A 21,651-nucleotide genomic window follows, 5' to 3' on the forward strand; every position below is an offset into this window, starting at 1 on the left:
CCTTTTGGGCAGTTGCTCAGGGTTGCCTGCACACCTGCAGGCTGCTGTACGAGGGACAAGAGGTGGTTGACGGACTGATTGGCTGGTTGTTTGAAAGGTGATCAGTGCCTTCCTGGGCACTCTTTCATTGGAGTTGTCAAAGGCCTGGGATTCTCATGAGTTAATGTGAATTATGCATTTAGTGAAGAGACTGAAAATATTAGGTGTTTTTCATGTCCTCTGTGAAATCATTTATCGCATCTATGCTTGAAATAAGAGTTCCTGTTTTGCAAGTTTGGTTTTGGTTATGTCAGGGTCAGCTGGAATTGATGTCCGGGGTATTGTATTGTATTGATCAGCCATCCTCCCAATGTATTGAACAGTTCTGCAGCAACATCATTGGTGATAGTTCAAAGCTTTAAAGTGTTTGCTATAGGCAGTCTGACTCTCAAGCATCACTTTTGCCTGAGAGCTGCCTGACCCTCAGATGGTCAAAGGTTGGCCTGACATATTTGTGGTGCTCATGAATTTCATCATCCATTGCTTTGGGAGCCATCTCTCAGCAATGGATGATGAAATTCATGGTGATCTCACCCATCTTCACCCCCACATGTTGTAACACATCATCCGAGTTGACATTCTGATCTATTTTCCTATTTTCCATTTATATGCTCAACTAAGGTAGGTTTCTAATAATTGGTTGTCTCTTCTCCTTACCTCTCTTTACTTAACTAATTAAGTAATCCACACTACTCTAGTAAGGCTTATGTATTCTATAAGCTTGAAGTGAAATCCTAAATTTACAACAAATGTTAGACAGAAATTAAATGCATGATCTTTGGGCCAAACAGCCAAAGGTCCTCGGTGATGCTATTAATCATAACCGCCTTCAAGGAAGGATAAAGACTAATGTTGATCATTGCAGAGGTGACTCCCTGCTGACACCCATGCAAACATTGGCACATAGGTCCACCTCAACCGTCTCTTCCCAGCTGCCAGGGCTACATTCAGCCCATCACAAGTCACAGTGGACATGATCTTCACATTGCGATAACACAAAATAAATGCAGTGAAGAGCAACAACGAATTTACAAGGTTTTTTATCCCCTCAAGAGTTTTCAATTCTATCAACTGTATCTGTGACAGACGAATCAATCGCCAGTGAAAGATGGGGCAAGCCAGGCTGTCTCTTTATATTAATACGCAATTTATTGTCACATGTACCTAGGTACAGTAAAATGTTTTGTTTTGCATACAATCCGCTGAAATCAACCTGCAGACCTCACCTATGTCCACAAAGCATCGCCACTTTTCCGACAAAGTCACAATAAGTTCATCGAACAGTCTTATCTTAATTCTTCCTGATTTCCCCTCAAAATGTTGCACCTTACCTCTGAACAGCTTAACAGACAGACAGTTCAAGCTTTGGGAGTCTATTCCAGAACAAAGCTCATCTAATACAACGGTTGCAGACAACGCTCTCCAATCAATGACTCATTCATGTGAAGATGATCTTACACCAAAAATCCAGAAGACCAAGACACTCTACCCACTCGCCCCTATTGTACAGCACTGCTATCTAAAGGTCCATAACAAGACCTTGGGGAAAACGTGGACTATATCATGATGAATTTCAAAGATTTGTGCATGTATATCCACAGCGCTCTCTTCCACTTCATTTAAAAGAGATACATTATGTTCCTATTGCCTTTCCTCAGTCTTCCTGTTCAAATGCTTTGCCTCACACTTCTGTGCATCACGATTGTCAACCATGTGTCTGCCATGTTACCCTCTCTGCCTTTCCTTGTTGTTAACTGTAATCGGAGTTTGTTTATTTGTCATGTAGTGTGGCAGCCATTTGTTATCCATTCCCAACTTTTCCCTTGGTTGTTCCAAATGACGCAGTTGGTGACTGCATTGATGAGTCTGGAATCACATTAAACTGGATAAGGATAATAGATTATTTTCCTTAAAGGGCAGATGTTAGCCAGATGTTTTACCTGCTCCAGAACTTGCATTTATTGAGACTACATGAATTTCAAATCCCTTGTTACCATGTATCAGAAAGAACTGCAGATGCTGCTTTAAATCGAAGGTAGACACAAAATGCTGGAGTGTGAAGGATCTCGACCCAAAACGTCACCCATTCCTTCTTTCCAGAGATGCTGCCTGACCCGCTGAGTTACTCCAGCATTTAGTGTCTTGTCACCATGTTGGGATGAAACCTGTGCCTCGAAATATAATCCAGTTCTTTGGAGTTTTCAAGGTCATGTCCTCTGCACTCATAGAAATGACAGTCATTAAATTGTACAGTATGGAATCTGGTCATTCGGCGTAGCAAGTCCACGCCGGCCTGTCGTTTTAACCCTATAGTCCAGCATCTAGTTCCCAGTCCTCTGTGCTTGTGATTCAAATACCTATCTAGACAGTTCAAGAATGTATTGTATTTATTTATTAGTTGTATAGATGCATTTATTGCACTGTAATTAATTTATTAGCCCAGTATTTAAAAACATACAATGAATTTGATTTGCCATACAGTCACACCAATAAAGTAGCAAGACACAGAACTACATAAAAATTAACATAAACATCCACCACAGTGCACTGTGATGGAAGGCAATAACGTATTATCTTGTTCCCTTCTTTTCTCCCGTGGTCGGGCAGTCGAACCATCCGCAGTCGGGGTAATCGATGGACGGAGATACGATACGGAAAACTTTGCATCTCTGTCGAGGAAAGAGATTTTAAATGTTTCCCCCAACTCCCACGTAATAAAAAACAAAAGATACACTAAAACATACATTTAACAACAGACTAAAAACAACAAAAGAAGAAAAGGACGAGACAGACTGTTGGCGAGGCTGCCATAATACTGCGCCACTCAGTGGCCCAGCTTCAACCCCAGTCCAGGCACTCGCCACTCTCTGGGTGATAAAGGCCCCCTTGTATCATTCAAAGTCAATGGGACAGCTCCCTTTGCTGCCCTGCTGCTGTGCTAGGCTGTGTACTCAGTGTGGCCTTGATGCTGTCACTGCTGGGAACCCAGGTGAACCCAGTTCCTAGCATCGCAGTGCAGGTTCAGAGCTGTATCAGCTCTGTATCAGCTCCGGGTGGCAGGGGATTTTGGCACCAGTGGGGGCAGGGGGATTTTGCAAAAATTAAAAACATTCAACAGTCCTTGAGGTTTTTTAAAGTTCTATAAAACATTAGCACAGTGAAAATCAGCTCAGTAAATAATACTAACTTAAATAATAAATGCTTACCTTATTCCAAGCAGTCGATTGTTCCCATCCCCAGCCCAGGAGCTGTGAAGTCACACAGATGATGATGCTCCACTAGACCCATCTGAGCAGCTCGGGAGCACCCGCAGTCGATGATGGCAGAGTGACTGAGGCCAATGCCGTCGCTGGAAAAAGGGAATTGCACAGGATTGTTGGATGACTTCCAGAACATGCGTTGCATGTGATGGGAGATCTGCCCCGTTCATTGATGTCAAGTGCAGGAGAGACCAACTTCCATAGTTCACTTTTTGCTTTCAGTTCCAAAACCAGTTTGTATCTGTGTAGCTTGACACTTTGGGGTGATTGAAGGAGGTGGATTGAAGAGACTGGAAGCATTAGTGGCATGGGTATTGGAGGAGGGGGAGCTGCTTCCAGGGATGGTTGGGGAAGAGGGTGGGGTCAATGAGGGGGATTCCCTCCTCAGATGCTACCTCTAGCATTTTGTATTTTACTTATTTAGAATGGTTTTTGGAAGCAGACAATAGCGTAGGAATGTGATTAAAATAAAGGACCTCAGATTGTACATTGAAGGAACTTAATGATTGGAGAGGTCATTTTTTTTGTCAGAGGCTGTTTTGCACCGAGAATGGATTGTGAAAGCGGAGAAGGAATGAGTACACAGAGAAGGTGCTGCCAATGAAAATTGTCTGCCGTTGGTGATTGAAGGAGGTGCAATCTATAAGTTGGTTTCAGAAATTGGAGCAATAAGAGCATATGGGTTAGATACCAGAAATAATAATAAGAGGTTGGTGTGAAAAGATATTCAAGGAGAGCATGAGGAACTGAGGTTAGATAAGAGGGAAAAGTAGCAGCGGGTCATGTTGTTGGGATGCTGAGGCAAGAGAAAATCTATAATGAAGAAATGGTTACAGCCTGGATCTAGAGGTTAATGCTTTATTCATAAGAATAAATAGGCAATACAAATGTACTGCTTGCACAAGTAAGGCACTCTTTTTGTAGCTTGAACTGATAAGTAACAGGTTACATCATTCTCTAAACCTGCCAGACAATAACTCCCTCAAACCAGAAAGGATGTGGAGAGGATGTTTCCACTATTGGGACAGTCTAGGATCTTAGGTCATAGCCTCAGAATAAAAGGATGTGCCTTTAGGAAGGAGATGAGGATGAATTTCTTTAGTCAAGGGGTGGTGAATTTGTGGAATTCATTGCCACAGACGGCTGTGGAGGCCAAGTCAATGGATATTTTTAAGGCAGTGATTGATGGATTCTTTATTCATAATTCTTTTTTAATGAGACTAATGGAAGAAAAATATCGTCATGATGTAATTCATGTGCTCCCTTGCAGTAGTATTCATTTACAAATGGGGTTTAATGGTTGGATCACTACTGCGTCTGAGGGGTAATGTGTGTAGGAAGGAACTGCAGATGCTGGCTTACTCCGAAGATAGACACAAAATGCTGGGGTAACACAATGGGTCAGGCAGCATCTCTGTTCCTTGTTTGTTATTTGTACCTTTTCATACCTCTATTTTCCCTACCCCTGACTCTCAATCTGAAGAAGGATCTTGACCTGAAACATCACCTCTTCATTTTCTCCGGAGATGCTGTCTGACCCGCTGAGTTACTACAGCATTTTGTGTCTATCTAAAGGGTAATGTATTGTGATCCACATTCCACAGTAACTTCTGTACTGCGTCTGAAGGGGGTATTTATTTGTGTTTCCAGGAAGCAGAATGGCTGCAGATTAAATTGTACATAGGCCTGGAAGGTAACTGTGATCATGCTTGAGTGCTGTGTGCGTCACTGAAGATAGACACAAAATTCCTAACTTTTGATTGCTCTGTACAAACTGTTCCTTCCTGTAACACACTTTGCGTCAGGAAGCATCTCCAGATCCTGAGTCAGTTACTTTGTACAAGAGGAACACCTCTATGATTTTCCTTTACCCCAACCCCCAATCCAGAAGAGGATCTTGCCTGAAACATCACCTCTTCATTTTCTCCGGAGATGCTGTCTGACCCGCTGAGTTACTACAGCATTTTGTGTCTATCTAAAGGGTAATGTATTGTGAGCCCACAATTCCACATTCCACAGTAACTTCTGTATCACTGCAGTTCCAGGATTTTTTATGGTGCAGATGAGGTCTTAAGATTGGGGTAATAATTTTTATAATTTATTTGGTGAACCACATTGATTTCCAATTGCTTCTCAGGGGTTTTCAGCAGAATGGCTTGCTGTCACTTGAAATAAAAATTAAATTGTACATAGGCCTGGAAGGTAACCTGTGATCATGTTGAGTGCTGTGTGCGTGGCACTGTGCTCTTTTGAAGCTATTAAGCTCAACTGAAATTTGTGCCTTATAGGATTCCTAACTTTTGATTGATCTGTACAAACTGTTCCTTCCTGTGAGTAACGTGAGGCACACTTTGCCTCGTTGAAGCAGTGGCCAGATCCTGAGTCAGTCTTGCACTTTGAACAAGAGGAACAAAGTTAGTGATGTTCTCGTTTACAATCCAATCCCCCAGCCCAGTTACAGATGCAGCAGATTGCTCAGCAGCAGCAGCAGCAACAGCAACAGCAGCAACAGTTCCAGGCGCAACAGGCTGTGCAACAACAGCAACAACAACAGCAGCAGCAGCAACAGCAGCAACAGCAACAACAGTTCCAGGCACAGCAGCAGATAATGAAACTGCAGTTGCAGCAGCAACAACAGGTACTTCCCTGTCCATAACCCAGTTTACAGCACATGGCCATCCATGCCATGATGCTCCCAAATGCTCATCAGAATCATGAAATATTGCATGTGTAACTTCAAACACCCTATGGCTAAAAGGAATTCTCTTTGAGTCCTCCCGATCTACTGCCCATACCATTGTGTTGAATATAGTTTTAAAGCATTATAGTTACTGCTGTAGAGAAAGGGCAAATTTTAAAAAGTGCAGTTTGTGAGATTAGGTTTTGAGAGGACCATTCAGTGGTCTGATAACGGTGGAGAAGGAGCTGTTACTGAATTTGGTGGTACGTGTTCAAGCTTTGGTATCTTCACCTGACGGGAAGGGGTGCAGAGGGAATGACTGGGGTGGAAATGGTTCTTGATTATGTTGGCTGCTTTCCCTGGGCCACCCAAAATGTAGATGGAGCCCATGGGGGAGAGACTGGTTTATGTAACGAACTGGGTGGGGTTCATTCACAACACTGCAATTTCTTGTGGTCTTGGGCAGAGCTGTTGCTAAACAATGGAATGATGCATCCCAATAGGATGCTTTCTGTGTTAGAAACATAGAAAGATAGAAATTAGGTGCAGGAGTAGGCCATTCGGCCCTTCAAGCCTGCACCGCCATTCAATATGATCATGGCTGATCATCCAACTCAGTATCCCGTACCTGCCTTCTCTCCATACCCTCTGATCCCCTTAGCCACAAGGGCCACATCTAACTCCCTCTTAAATATAGCCATGAACTGGCCTCAGCTACCCTCTGTGGCAGAGAGTTCCAGAGATTCACCACTCTCTGTGTGAAAAAAGTTTTTCTCATCTCGTGTTGCATCTATAGACGTTGGTAAGAGTCGTATGAGACATGCTGAACCTCTCTGGTTGTCTGAGGAAATAGAGACATGGTGTGTCTTCTTGGCTTGTACTCCCTGGAGTTTAGTAGGATAAGGGGTGATCTCATCGAAACCGACCGACTAATAAAATACCTAGATAGAGTGCATATGGAGAGGATATTTCCGGTAGTGGAAGTGTCTAGGTGCAGCCTCAGAATAAAAGGATGTATCTTTAAAATGGGGCAAAGGAGAAAATTCTCTAGCCATAGAACGGTGAACCTGTGGAATTCATTGCCACAGACGCAGGTGGAGTCCAACTCATTGGGTAGTTTAAGATGGAGTTTGAGGTTCCTAAATAGTAAGGGTGTCAAAGGTTACGGGCAGGGGTCAGGAGAATGAGGGTGAGAATGAAAAATAGATCAGAGCAGACCCGATGGTCAAAATGGCCTAATTCTGCTCCTCCGTCTTCTGGTCTCACGGCCGTAGCTTCAGTGTCAAGAGTCAAAAGTGTTGTCGTATGTCCCAGATAGAGCAATGAAATTCTTACTGTTACTGCAGCAGCACAACAGAATGTAAGCATAGTACACTGTAAACAATATAATAAACAAGAGAAAAAATGTGTTCGTTCCAGGACAAATTGTTGGTGATGTTTACACCTAGGAACTTGAAACTCTCGACCATCACCACTTAGGCACCATTGATGTTGAGCTTGTGCAATACTTTGTTTCCAGAAGTCAACAACTGGCTACTTTGTCTTGCTGACATTGAGGGGGAGGTTTAAGAAGGAACTGCAGATGCTGGAAAATCGAAGGTACACAAAAATGCTGCAGAAACTCATCTATGGAGCGAAGGAAATGGGCAACGTTTCGGGCCGAAACGTTGCCGATTTCCTTCGCTCCATAGATGTTGTTGCACCCGCTGAGCTTCTCCAGCATTTTTGTGTACCTTTGAGAGAGGTTGTTGTCTTGACACCATGTTACTGGGCTCTCTACCTCCTTGCTGTACTCCATCTTGTCATTGTTCAAAACCTGGCCCACTACGATGGTGTTATCTGTAAACTATTTCATAGAGTTAGGGCAGCATTTGGCTGCATATTTATGAGTAAACACAGAGTATAGTAAGGAGCTGATGGGGGTGCTACAGTTAATTCACAGCTTTCATCTCCACCAGTGGTGAGCAAGGCCTGGTAGTGATGGGAACAGGACTATCATTATATGGCATTGGATCTGGCACTGGTGGGTATAATCATGTCGCCATGGCATTTGGAACCGATCTGGTGGATGCTGCACTGGCAATAATGAAGTAGGGTTGGTGTGAGGAATTTCTTGAGCTCATGTCACAGTGTAAAATCCTCTTTGTTCACACAGAGATTGATGCAACAACAGCTCCAGCAGCATCAACATATCCAGCTCCAGCAGCTCCAGCAGTTGCAGTCTCAGTCTCAACCCCAGTCACAAATGGCACCACAATCCCAACCACAGCCCATGGTTGCACAGGTACCTGGCCAGGCGGGCCAGGTTTCCATGTCTTCATCCTTGACGCAGCAGCAGCTACCACCGATCAAGCTTCAGGCCCAACAACAGGTAGTCATCCTTGTGTTATTAACTGGGTATCATCGTGCTGTGGACCGTGACGTTGGCATCAGGTACTGAGCTACGGGGTAGCCCTGGAGTGGAATAACTGGCATCTCTTACCTCAGTGGTAATGCAGAAAGATTTTCATTTAGTGTCAGACGATCAGCTGTTCTGATGCACAGTTCAGGTGGAGCTTTCTTGTGTGTTAGTCTCAGCTTTACCTATGGAGTGAAAAATCCTGGGATATTACAGAACAGGAGGTCATTGGTCTACTGTATCTGTTCCTGCCCTTGAAAGCTCCCTCCAAATAGCTCTCTTATGCTTCCAATCTTTCCTTTTTATTTATTTTTTTAAATCTACTTTTTTGAAACCTTTTTCTGAATCTGATTAAAGATTAATGTCAGATCACAGCAGGTCTCTAAAATATTTATCTTGTTCTTCAAGAAATTGCAGATTCATTTCCCCTACCACTATAAACAGTTTAATCCATTTACCAAAGCCTGTTAACCCCAGTAATGTAGATGTGTTCTGTTGCAATGGCCTTTGCCCTTTTCTGTTGTAAAGTGAACAATCTTGGGTTATCTACTTAAAGCCAGAGCCCTACTCAAATATGCTGCATTAACTTAGTATAAAACTACTTAAGGCATATATAATGAGTGTCAGGAAGTAGCTGATGATTTTATTTTGAGACTCTCTTACATTTGAAGCCAACATAACCGATCATGGCCGCTGAGGCCCTGCATATTGCCAGATGATCCTGCTGCTGTGAATAGCCCTGCCCATTGAATTGGCTTCATCGAGCCTCAATGTTTCAATGGCTTGTGCCATAATTGATGCAAATATGGTATTCAACATGCAATATGATCTCACCACAAAATTATTCCAGAACATGTTTCAATCTTAATTTAATTTCTGTTCCTTGATTAGCTGGATTTAGCTGGGAAATTCACAGCAGCGGAATTAACATTTCAACGTTGTCAATGATCTTGGAATTAAGCAATGCTTAAGGGGTTTACACAAGGAACTGGAGATGCTGGAATCTGAAGAAGGGTCCCGACCCAAAACGTCACCTATCCATGTCCTCCTGAGATGCTGTGTGACCTCCTGAGTTACTCCAGCACTTTATATTTTGCATAAGAGCTATCTGGTCCATTGTTCTTGTGTCCTGGCTCGTAGGAGAAATTCTATTCTGCTGCCTTCCCTCATCAGACCTGTAACTGCATTTGGTACCCTTTTGGAAGGTTTTATGGGATCTGACTAAATGTGTATTGCAGATTACATTTTGTCAAGTAAAAAGGCTATGCCTCTGTCCCACTTAAGAAACCTGTACGGAAACCTCCGGAGACTTTGTGTCCCACCCAAGGTTTCCGTGCGGTTCCCGGAGGTATTTGTCAGTCTCCCTAATGGTCTAAAGTGGTGTCCGCATCTTCTATAGAGCATAGAAGAAACCACTTTCCACCATTAGGGAGACTGACAAAAACCTCCGGGAACCGCATGGAAACTTTGGGTGGGGCGCAAAGTCTCCAGAGGTTTCCGTTCAGGTTTCCTAAGTGGGACAGGGGCTTTAATATCATCTTGTATCTAGTTTTTACCATAAATCGTGTTTTTATGAATTTATTACGACACAACGAGGGCTTTAGCTGGTCGTGCCTAAACATTCCCCAAATGGAGCAATCCCATCTGTCCCATTCACCACCTATCACTTCTTTGTAGTCTTGTAACTCAATCTCTCATGGGCATGTCAACTCCCCATTGATTCTTTGCTTATTATCCAGCATTAAAGACAATTTGTAGCGGGCAATTAACCCACCATCACATTTTGGGACGTGGAAGGAAACTGGAGCACCTGGCAAGCTTCCACTGGTTAAATGATCCTTCTTGGTGTTACTTCCTACTGTACATTGATTCTGCACTGATTGACAGTTTAATTCTGAAAATGTTTCAAAGAACAGAAGTACATCAGTGGAAATGAGCAAAACTTCAGTACAAATCCAATTAATTGGCACATCTTTTATGCTTTTGTTTCAGGTCCGTGCGCAGTTTCCTCAGGGGCAGACGGTCCAGGCCCAAGCACAGGCCCAAGCTCAAGCTCAGGCACAAGCTCAAGCCCAGGCTCAGGCCCAAGCCCAGGCTCAAGCCCAGGCCCAAGCTCAGGCTCAGGCTCAGGCTCAGGCCCAGGCTCAAGCTCAAGCCCACGCCCAGGCCCAAGCTCAGGCCCAAGCTCAGGCCCAGGCCCAAGCTCAGGCCCAGGCCCAGGCTCAGGCCCAAGCTCAAGCCCAGGCTCAGGCCCAGGCCCAGGCTCAAGCTCAAGCTCAAGCTCAGGCACAAGCCCAGGCCCAAGCACAAATGGGAGCAGGAGGGCAGGTAAGGAAAGTGTGAGTGTCTGTCGTCCTGCCTCAATGCATGAATTGATCAGGGTGTGGTGGGATTTCTGGTGTATTACTTTGTTTCTGCAGGTTTCTTTTCCCGGCTGTTAATTGCACGTTTTTGTAAAGCACCTGCTTCTGAATAATAAATCAGCCCTGCCTCCAATTCTTTTCTCCCCCAAATGTGGGTATTTGCAGCCATAGGAGAAAATGGATATCTGTCAATGTATTTAATACTTGATGGTTAGCCTGCTTTAGCAATGATAGAGGCATGGTTCAGATATCATGTGTTTCACATTTTAGGTGGTCTAGTTTCTGGTGCAGGTCTGTTGCTATTCCACTGATGTTCTTTCCTGAACCAGCGTGCAGATCTTCCCCGACTTCCTGCTGAAATCAGTGCTGATGTGTTGCGTATACCCAAACAGACTTTGGTTTCCAGAGCTAAAGTCACCATCACCTCCTGGCTTCTTCCCCTGCTGTTCCGGTGAATGTTTATAGAGTCCACCAGGGCAGCTCCATCTTGTGCAGGTACTCAGCTCTTGAGCTGGGAAATCTGCCCATGAGCCTGTTTCGGACTCAACCTGGTACATAATGGCCACCCCAGTCAATGACTGGTGACATCGGTTCCTGGGTTAAAAGTAATGTAATATGGTTTTATTATTTGTTTCAGTTGGTTTCAATGATTTTACATGATTTTTAGTATGTAGTCATGCTGTTTAGATAATTCAGTTTCAACAAGTTTAACATTTTTCATTTTTAACAATATGTTTATGTACATTGCATCATTGGTGGCCTGTGCCAAGGGGCTCTGACAAGGACTCGAGTCGAGGGCCTCAGTGATGTCTGCCTGTACTGAGAGTCTCTGACCTGGGGGTGGAAAGATTGGTGGCTGCCTGTACTGAGAGACTCTAACCTGGGTATGGAGCCTCAGTGATGTCTGCCCGTGGGTGGACCTTGTAATGAGACTGACTGAACTTAACGTTGGGCCATATCAGTGCTGGGATCCAGGATCCCTGATCTGGACCATGCTGTTGGCCACACTGGAACAATAACTAGGCACAGGGTTAGATGGCCAGCAGTTTTGCAAGATCTGCCCTGTTAACTTGTTGTTTCTGATTTAGTTCGCAGTCTCGCCAGATTCAGAACTGGCCCAGGTGTGGTGATGGAGTCAGTGTTAGAGGTGGAATCAGAGTTAGCTTTCGCTGGCAAAACATTTATTTCACCTTTAGCAAGCAAGCTGAGAAGGCAGGGAAAGCAAAGGTTCAGTAAAAATCAGAAATTGCAGATGCTGGAAGCTAAACCACAAACAGTAATGTCTGAAGAATTCAGTTAGTCAAGCAGCTTCTGGGGACAGAGAAACTGTTCAACTTTTCATATGGAAGACACTTTCTCAGTTCTGATGAAGGGTATTTGACCTGAGCTATTAACTGGTATCTCTTTCCACAGATGCTGCTTGACTGGGTCAACTCTTCCTGCTTTTCTGTTTGTGTTTCAGATTTTGAAAACTTGGAACAAAAACACATGCTCAGCAGGTCAGACAGCATCTGTGGAAAGAGAAACGGTTATCGTTTAAGATTGGATTTCATTCATCACAACTGATAATGACGAGCTAAAGAAGAATATTTAATTGCAGAGAGGGTGACCGTAGGGAATTTCTGGACAGTTACAGAGTGCCAAAGCAGTGTTTTGCAAGTAGCAGGTCAGGGTGATATAACGAAGATGGAAACATGATACAGCAGAAATGGCCAGCTGATACAAAAAAAAGTGTATTTTCTTAGTTGATGAATTTGTGTTGATTCTGGAGGGCTACAAAGTGCCCAGAAGGAAGATGAGGTCCTGTTTCTCAAGCTGCCATTGGATGCCATTGTACCAGTACAGGAAGTTACAGACAGAGGTCAGGTTGGGAATGAGATGGAGAATTAAACTGTCGGACAACAGGAAAATCAGTGGCACACACGCACACTGAGTCCACGTGCGCTGCCAAGTGATTGTCCATTCTGCGTTTGCTTTCTCCACTGTAGAGGAGACCACCTTGTTAGCACTGAATGCAGTAGAAGATGTGCAAATGAATTGCTGCAGACTATTTGGGTCCCTGGATGGTGAGAAGAGAAGCACTGAAAGGGCAGGTGTTGCTTCTCCTGCTGTTGCACGGAAAAGTACTGTAAGATGGGGTTGGGGACGGAAGAGCAGACCAGGGAGTCACAAAGTAAATGATTCCTTCTAAGTGCTGAAATGGGTAGAGCAAAGACAATGTGTCTGGTCGCTGAGTTTTATTGGAGAGGTATTTTACTTGCACATGTAGACCAATCTGGTCTACTTTTACTGTTTGATTTGCATCTCAGCAGTTAATGCTTATCTGGCTGAAAGAAAGAAGTTAACATGTGCAGTCTGAATAGTCACGCCGGTGATTAGGCAGACATTACAACAAAGAGACAGGCCCTTTAGCCCAACGAATCATTGTATAGCTTTCACATGAACTGCCGTTGAAGTCCATGTACTTAACCTGTGCACGTGTGCCCTTCACTCCTGATAGCTAATTTGTTTGAATGTTTGCGTGATGGCTGGTTCATCTGCCAATACATTCCATAGCTTCAACTCTGCATCAATAAAAACATAGTTTTAAATTCTCTCTGCAGTGGGGAAAAATGCTAGAATCTGGTGTTAACGCTGTGGTAACAGAGCATTTAGAATTCTGATTTTTGGAACATTGGAATGTCTTCTGAGGCCGAGGTTACTTGTACAAGAAGGATGGGTTGCAGCTGGACTGGAGGGGACCAATATCCTGTAGGGAGATTTGCCAGTCCTATTCTGGAAGGTTTAAACTAAAGTGGCAGGTGGTTGGAAGGTCAGCAAATGGGAGGGCTGATGGGAAGCCAGAGATTAAAATCAGTAAGTCTCAAAGGAAGGCCAGGCAGTATTAAGCAATATGGTGTAACTGATGGTCTAAAATGTGCTTATTTCTTCACGTAGTATCGTGGATAGAGCAGATGAACTTAGAGCATGAATCACTGTTAGCCACTCTGATCTTGTGGCTATTACGGAGACTTTGTTGCTGAAGGGACAGGGCTGGCAGCTCAACATTCTAGGGGTTTGATGTTGCAGACATTATAAGGAAGGAGGTAGAGGGTGAAGATTTGACTTTACTAATCAGAGAGAATGTCATGGTGGTAGTCAGAGGGGACATACTGAAGGGTTTGTCTACTGAAGCAATATAGGTAAAACTCAAAAAAAGAAAGGTGCAAAAACTCTGATCGGATTATACTGCAGGTCTCCCAATAGCCAGTAGGAGATAGTGGAACAGATATATAGATAGTTTACAGAAAGATGCACAAACAATAGGATTTTCATAGTGGGCAAATTTAACTTTCCCAATATGGACTGGAACTTATTCAGTGCAAAAGGCTCAGACGGGGCATAATTTGTTAGGTGGATCCAAGAGGGTTTCTTGAATAGTATGTGGATAGTCCATCTCAAAGAGGGGTCATACTGGACCTTGTACTTGGAAACAAGCCAGGATTGTTGACTGGCGTTTCAGTGGAAGAGTATTTTGGGAACAGTGATCACAACTCCATAACTTTTAAACTAGTTAGGAGCAAGGATAAGCTTGGACCTTGGGGAAAGGCACTAAATTGGGGCAATGCAGAATACAGCATTATTAGGCAAGAACTACGGCGAATAAACTGGGAGCAGTTGTTATTGGCATTTGACATTTGGGGGTCATTTAAAGGACTGCTGACCAGAGATGACATGTTCCAATAAGGAGGAAAGAAAAGGATGGCAAGGTAAGGGAACTTTGGATGACCAAAGAAGTTGTAAATTTGATGAAGAAGAAAAAGGAAGTATATGTAAGCCTTAGATAAAATCAGGCCGGGCTTTTGAGGAATATGGAGTAAGCAGGAAAGAACTCAAGCGGGTAATTAGAAGGGACACAAGGGGCCATTGGCGAGTCGGATTTAAAAAAATCCCAAGTCTCTTTATACTTACATTAAAACAACCAGGGAGAAGGTACAGTGCCCTCCATAATGTTTGGGACAAAGACCCATCATTTCTTTATTTGCCTCTGTACTCCACAATTTGAGATTTGTAATAGAAATAAATCACATATGGGTAAAGTGCACATTGTTAGATGTTTTTAAAGGCATTTTTATGCATTTTGGTTTCATCATGTAGAAATTACAGCTGTGTTTTTACATAGTCCCCCCCCCCCCCATTTCAGTTCTTGCCTTCCATCTTCTCCCTACGTCTGCTCAGCCCCCAGATTTAATTGTTCCTGTGTAATTACCACTACCTTCGATGTAATGACATTGCCATTCATACCTTCCTCTCGCCTTTCTCAGCATTTCCCCCATAACTCCCCCCCCCTCTTCATTCTACCATCTTCTCCAATAGCCACACTCCTCCTCATAGTTCTTGCTCATGCAACTACCAGAGATCATCCTTTACCTCTTCACTTTGTTTCTTCCCGGAATCCAAACACTTTCACCAGCATTACCGCAATTAATGCTCATTGTGTGGAAACTGTTTTGGAGAACTTCTCTATTCAGTCTAGAAATGTGATGCTGAGTTTACAGTTACCTGTTGCTTTAATTCCCTGTCCCATTCCCACTTTGTGTTGGGTCATAAAGTCATACATCATGGAAACTGGCCCTTCGGAGAAATCCACCCACGCCGTACAAGATGCCCTATGGAGGGTATTCCTGTTTGCTTGCGCCTGGTCCATGTCCCTCTAAACCTTTCCTATCTTTGTGCCTGTTTCAATGGTTACCAACCTGAAATGTAACTCTCTTCCTCTCCATAGATGCTGCCTCACCTTCTGAGAATTAAAATCTTCTAATTTTATCCCAGTTAGTTGATGTTTGGCTTAAATATTGGAATCATTTTTCAGTCCTTTGCTTAGAAGGACAGAGGACAGATTGCATATTTTTGAGGGAAAATTGTGTGTAACTAACAAATGAATTTTCTGAGGGAAAGAAGGGCCAACAAGAGAAGTTCATTTTATGTTGTACACGTGCATTTTTCTAAGGCTTTCGACAAGATCTGGCAGGCAGGTCAAAAATTACTGTAATGCGAATCCAATTGAGTGACAAATTGTATCTTAAATTTACAGCGACAGAGGATAAAGAGCTATGGTTTGCAGGTATTTTTGCAGCTGCAAGGCTAAATCCAGTGGGGCTCCGCAGGGTTCAGTATTCTGACCCTTGCTATTTGTTAATGCTTAATGATTTAATTATAGTGGGCCCGATGACTCAATAAAGATTGCAGATGGTTTAAGTATTTGATTCTGTGGTTACCAGTGAGAGGTAGACCTTTAGACCACAGGAACATGTAGATAGCGTGGCCAGTGGGACAGAAAAGTGGCAAACAGAATTTGATGTGGAGAGGAGCGTGGTAATGCATCTGGGGAGGTGAAATGTTAAGGGCATCTACAAAATAAGGGAGGATTCAGAGAGACGTAGATGAATAAATTGGAGGATATGTCTACCTAAAATAACAGAAGATGCCAAAAAGCGGTTTGAAATCATATGAAATTATTTTCCACCTGAGCATAAAATACAAGAGGAGGGAGGTTATAGGTAAAGAACACTTGTTGGACCTCAGCTTGAGCTCCACATATACTCAGCACACATAGGTCTAAAATAATTGATAGAAGGGTTAGAGTGGAGATGAAGAAAATGATTCCACTCCAACATATGTGGGTCTGGAACTAACTGTCTGAAGCATTGGTGGATGGAGAACCCCTCGTCGCGTGTGAACAGTACTTGGCTATATATTTGAAGAACAGAGGCCTGCAGGGCTACAGACCCAGCTTGGGTTGGATGAGGCTGGTAGCTTGTTTCAATCTAAATGAAATACAATTGGGTGAATGATCTATTGGTATAATACATTTTCTGTGATTTTCTGAAACCAATGTCTGCAGTACTACACTGGGCAGTTTTTCATCTCCCTGGTCCGGGAGCAGTAGATAGAATTTAATATGTTCTCGCTGAAGTTCAAGTTGCACTGGAAGAGGGCAGGGATTGGCAACTCATTAATGCTAGACTTTGCTGGCAGTGGCAAGAGATTATCCATCTCACAACACCTGGGGTTGGTGTGAAGTACGACATTTGGAAAAACTTTTGAAAAGGTTTATTGGAACATAGAAATAATGTAACGGAAAGGGCTGGAGCTTTGTGAAATAATAGTTCCCTTAGATACTAAGATCAGGAACAGAATATCAAACTGAACACGTCCATTTTGGAAATCATGCCATAAAGTATTTTTAGAGTGTTATTTATACATTTAGGAGAGTACATTGGCTGGATGAGCAGTTGCCATGGCAGCGGGATGCCAGACTGGTACTGGTTTTGCACTTCATGATTGGGCAATTTAAAAAGTAGTTAGCGGGGAGGAACAAAAGGTAACCTAGATACTTAGCCAATGGGGAAGAATGTGGAGATCAACTTGCTGTTCAACATTGGATGATATTCCTCATGCTTAACAGATCTGGTGGACGCCGCAAAGATGTGGTTAGACACAAGGATAGGCAGTGCATGATAATGCCGACTAGAGCTGTTGGCCAGGTTGGTGGACAGACATATCTCCTGTCCTTAAAGTATGTGTTATGACGTGTGTATAATATCATAGAATGGTTGCAGCACCAAAGGAGTCCATTCAACCCATTGTTTCATGCCAGCTCTATAAAAGAGTGTAAACGAAGTTTTCCCGATCAGTTTCTATCCAGCTCTAGCCTGTTGCATGTTGCAATGCTTCCATTTTAATTGCCTCTCATTTCCCTTTGCTGGCTGTTTGTGTTTCTGTGAACTAATTGAACCATTGGATCATCTGTCTTGCAGTCACTGCTCGAGTTGCCTCTTTTGTTTGAGTATTGCTGAATATAAATTTTATTTTTGAAAGCACACACGTCCTTTATAAAAAAAATAAGGAGCAGATGGGAAAAGAAGACGTTTTGATTTCTGTTTCACTATCATCTAAATTCTTTCCACCTGCAAGGTGTTGTATTTTAGAACATCAATTTTCTTTAAGTGTCAGGAGTGAAAATTGTCCAGAAAAACAAGAGTACTCCGCAGCCTTGAAAGAAAATAAAATTGGAAGAGAACGAGTTTTGGGAAATATGCTTTTTGTATTTCTCTCTGTTGCAATTTGTTTTATAACTTTTCCCCTTCCTCTGTTCCATTTCTGTTCTGTGGTATAATGGTCACTGGAAGAACAAAATCTCACAGAGGGATGAAAGATCAAGCCATGGCAAGGGGTGCAGCACAATTCAGTTGGTGAAACAGGCCGATTACCTCTGTGCAGAGCCATTGTGTGGGTTCAGCTCCATCATCCTGAAGGCAACAAACATTGATGCAATATATTTAATTCAAATTTAATATTAAAATGTCATCCCTCTGAAAGATTTTGAATGAATGTTAGGGGAAGGAAAGTCAGGTTTTTGAGCTGGGAAACCTACTGCACACGAGAACAAACTCAAGCATGTGGAATGGCTCATTGGACCACCAATGAAACCAGGTTCCAACAAGCATCATTATTGCTGGGGAGAGGTGGAAGAAGTACGTGCTGCAGACATTAACATTATTCCTCAGTTCAGTGATGTCCCGTGGCTGACATTATCAATAACAATGATTGATCAACCTGATCATTGGGCATGTGATCACCATTCTCATCTACATTTCGTACTCATGCAAAACTTTTTGTGCATTTGTTGCTAAAATGTTCAGGTGAAAACAGTGTCTGTTTGAACCTTTTAGTCATTGAACATTTACTTTGGTTAAGCATGGTGCTAGATGTCTATTCAGTAAATGTATGCATGGTACGTTTACATATGCCCAACAGTTGATTTAAAAAAAAAAGTCCATTCAAATTAGACCAAGATAACTTAAATGGTGCTGCAGTAACTACATTTGAGATCATCCACCAATTTCTAATGTGTAGCAACATTGTAGAAGTTAACAAATGTGTGAGATAGTGAGGTTTAATCTGGATCCTTTTTCATCTCCAGCAAAAGTAGATATAAATTGAGCAATATTTTTTCTTGGATTTAAACAAGTCCGTGAACTGATTCCATTGGGAACAGAAATGTGAATCTCTTTATTGCTCCCATTAGACACTGGGTGTGTTCAAATCAGCTTTGCTTTTCCCTATCAGATATGCCACACAACAGAAATGCTTAATGTAACAGAAGTTAGTGACAGCTGCAAGCTGCCCTGCATTGAAGACTTTGAGCCCACAGAGGACGTGTGTGCTTCTTTTTGGTCCTTGCAGCACTGCATTCTTGTTTTGCGATTATTTGTCTGTTGTCCCTCTGTCCTCAAAGATGATGTCTTCTATGACCCGCATTGTGCGACCACGGTTCCCACCTGCCTCTGTTGCATCGTCCACGCCTCAAAACTCCATTCCTCTGGGAGGACAGCAAATGGCACAGGTATTTAACTGTACTGCAGGCTGGTCTGTAGGTTGACTAGTGGGGAGAGCTTGCTTTTTGTGCATTAGGTTTGGATTCTTTTAAACTAAAGGTTTGACTGAACTGTTGTGAAATTCTTTTTGGTTGTCTCAATATTTTTAATTCATCGTGTTCCTGTATGCCAAACAGGTGCTGTTGCTCTCTAAGATTAGGGCCAAAACAAACTGTATCCTTTCATTCAATTTGGTAATTCTTCCCCTGACACAGACGTGTGTGGGATCAGAAAGGTCCTGTTTTATCCAATTTAAAATGTGTGAAGATTCTCAGAGAGAGGAATAACTCAAAAGAGAATGGAAATAAAAAAATGTTAGGCAGACTCTTTATCTGGTTGAAAGCAACAAAATATGGTTTGGACAAATCGTGGTAAAAATTTGAATATTTTATGAATCATGTTGGAGTGTGATTGAAGACAACCTCCATGGTCTCATTTCTGCCATGTGGGAATGAAACACCATACTACACTTTGCTAATGTAACCCCATTTTTAAGAAAGGAGAGAGTGAAAACAGGGAATTATTGATCAGTTAGCCTGACATCAGTAGTGGGGAAGCTGCTTGAACCGATTATTAAAGATGTAATGGCAGCGTATTTGGAAGACAGTGACTGGATTGGTCAAAATCAGCATGGATTTATGAAGTGAAACTATGCTTGACTAATCTTCTGGAATTATTTGAGGATATAACAGTAGAATGGATAAGGGAGAGCCAGTGGATGTGGTGTATCTGGACTTTCAAAAAGCCTTTGACAAGGTCCCACACGAGAATGTGCAAAATTAGAGCAAATGGTATTGGGGGTAGGGAATTGACATGGATAGAGAACTGGTTGGCAGTTACTAGTGGGGTGCCGCAAGGCTCGGTGCTGGGACCCTAGTTATTTACAATATATATTAATGATTTAGACGAAGGAATTAAATATGAACATTTCAAAGTTTGCGAATGACACAAAGCTGGATGGCAGTGTGAGCTGCCAGGAGGAGGCTATGAGGCTGCAGCATGACTTAGGTAGGTTGGGTGAGTGGGAATATGCATAGCAGATGCAGTATAATGTGGATAAATGTGAGGTTAACCACTTTGGTGACAAAAACAATAAGGCAGATTATTATCTGGTGCCAGATTAGGAAATGGGGATGTGCAACAAGACCTAGTGTCCTTGTACATCTGTCACTGAAAGTAAGCATGCATGTACAGCAAGCAGTGAAAAAAAATAATGGCAAGTTGGCCTTCATAGCGAGAGGATTTGAGCATAGGAGCTGTGACCGATATCGCTATCAAAATATTGAGGGGATGGGGACACACAATTTCTTAGCAGCTGCACGCGCATGCGCACACTCACAAACACGCGAGGCTTCAGGCTTCTGTGGGCCCTGTGAACGGTAATTATAGCTCAATCCAGCTCTAAATGCAGCTCAACTCTGCCTGTCTCGCCGGGTAAACCTACAGCCCTGCCTAGACTGACGAAATACTAGTCTGGAGCCGTGGAGCTAACGCGGCTTCTCCGCACTGGCTGTAAGCCCGGGTCATATTTCCCTTAAGTCCAGGCAGGGCTGTAGGTTAACCCGGCGGGACAGGTAGAGTTGAGCTGGGTTTAGCGCTGCTTCTCTGCGCTGGCTGTGGGCCTGGGGGCACCGCGCCTGTCTGACTCCCGACGTCTCTGGCCACTCTGGTGGGGACGGGGCTGGTCCAGTGGCAGTTCAGCAGCGATTGCAGCGCCGGAGAGCCGGCCGGGATCGATCCTGGCTGCAGATGAGGCGCAGGTCTGTGTCCAGGGCTGCTGTTGTGACCCTATGACCTGGGCACGATTCCAATCACCGCGCTCTATCTTCACTCCCACCCCCCTACTTCTGACCATCATCTCCCTCCTCCAATCATTGCGCTGAATCATCATGCCCGCTGACCGATGTCTCTCGTCCAATCTGCGCCCTCAATCAGCAGTCCCACCCCAGTCTCGCGGACTCCAGATTATAAAAAATTGGGGGGGGGGGGATCGTCCCCCACCTCTCAAAACAGAGGGGGGGGACATGTGTCCCCTGGCCCCCCCGGGATTTCCGCCTCTGCATAGGAGGCTGGAGGTACTACTGCAGCTGTACAGGGTCCTGGTGAGACCGCTCCTGGAGTATTGTGTGCAGTTTTGGTCTCCTAATTTGAGGAAGGACATTCTTGCGATTTTGGAGGTTCACTAAGTTAATTCCTGGGATTTGTCGGACTGACATATGATGAAAGGATGCATCGACTGGGCTTATATTTATTGGAATTTAGAGGGATGAGAGGGAATCTTATAGAAACATAAAATTCTTAAGGTATTGGACAGGCTAGATGCAGGAAAAATGTTCCCGATTTGGAGGAGTCCAGAACCAGCGGTCACAGTTTAAGAATAAGAGGTAGGCCATTTCGAACTGAGATGAGAAAAAACCTCTTCAGCCAGAGAGTTGTGAATCGGTGGAATTTTCTTTCACAGTAGGCGGTGGAGGCCAATTTACTGGATGTA

At 43.4% G+C, this 21,651-nt stretch overlaps 1 protein-coding gene across 4 annotated transcripts in view; it reads left to right on the forward strand.

The window, feature by feature from the left end:
- med15 (mediator complex subunit 15) overlaps nt 1-21,651 on the forward strand; it is a 72,669-nt gene that overhangs the window by 25,436 nt on the left and 25,582 nt on the right. For 3 of the 4 annotated variants that reach the window (XM_055655929.1, XM_055655930.1, XM_055655932.1), the window contains 4 exons: nt 5,750-5,937; nt 8,135-8,350; nt 10,370-10,705; nt 19,022-19,129. In XM_055655929.1, the coding sequence (XP_055511904.1) occupies nt 5,750-5,937; nt 8,135-8,350; nt 10,370-10,705; nt 19,022-19,129 (848 nt within the window). The remainder of the gene's footprint in view (nt 1-5,749; nt 5,938-8,134; nt 8,351-10,369; nt 10,706-19,021; nt 19,130-21,651) is intronic. The other variant, XM_055655931.1, reaches the window with a different exon arrangement.

The sequence above is a fragment of the Leucoraja erinacea genome, chromosome 25, assembly GCF_028641065.1.
Source record: "Leucoraja erinacea ecotype New England chromosome 25, Leri_hhj_1, whole genome shotgun sequence".
Classification (NCBI taxonomy): Eukaryota; Metazoa; Chordata; class Chondrichthyes; order Rajiformes; family Rajidae; genus Leucoraja; species Leucoraja erinaceus.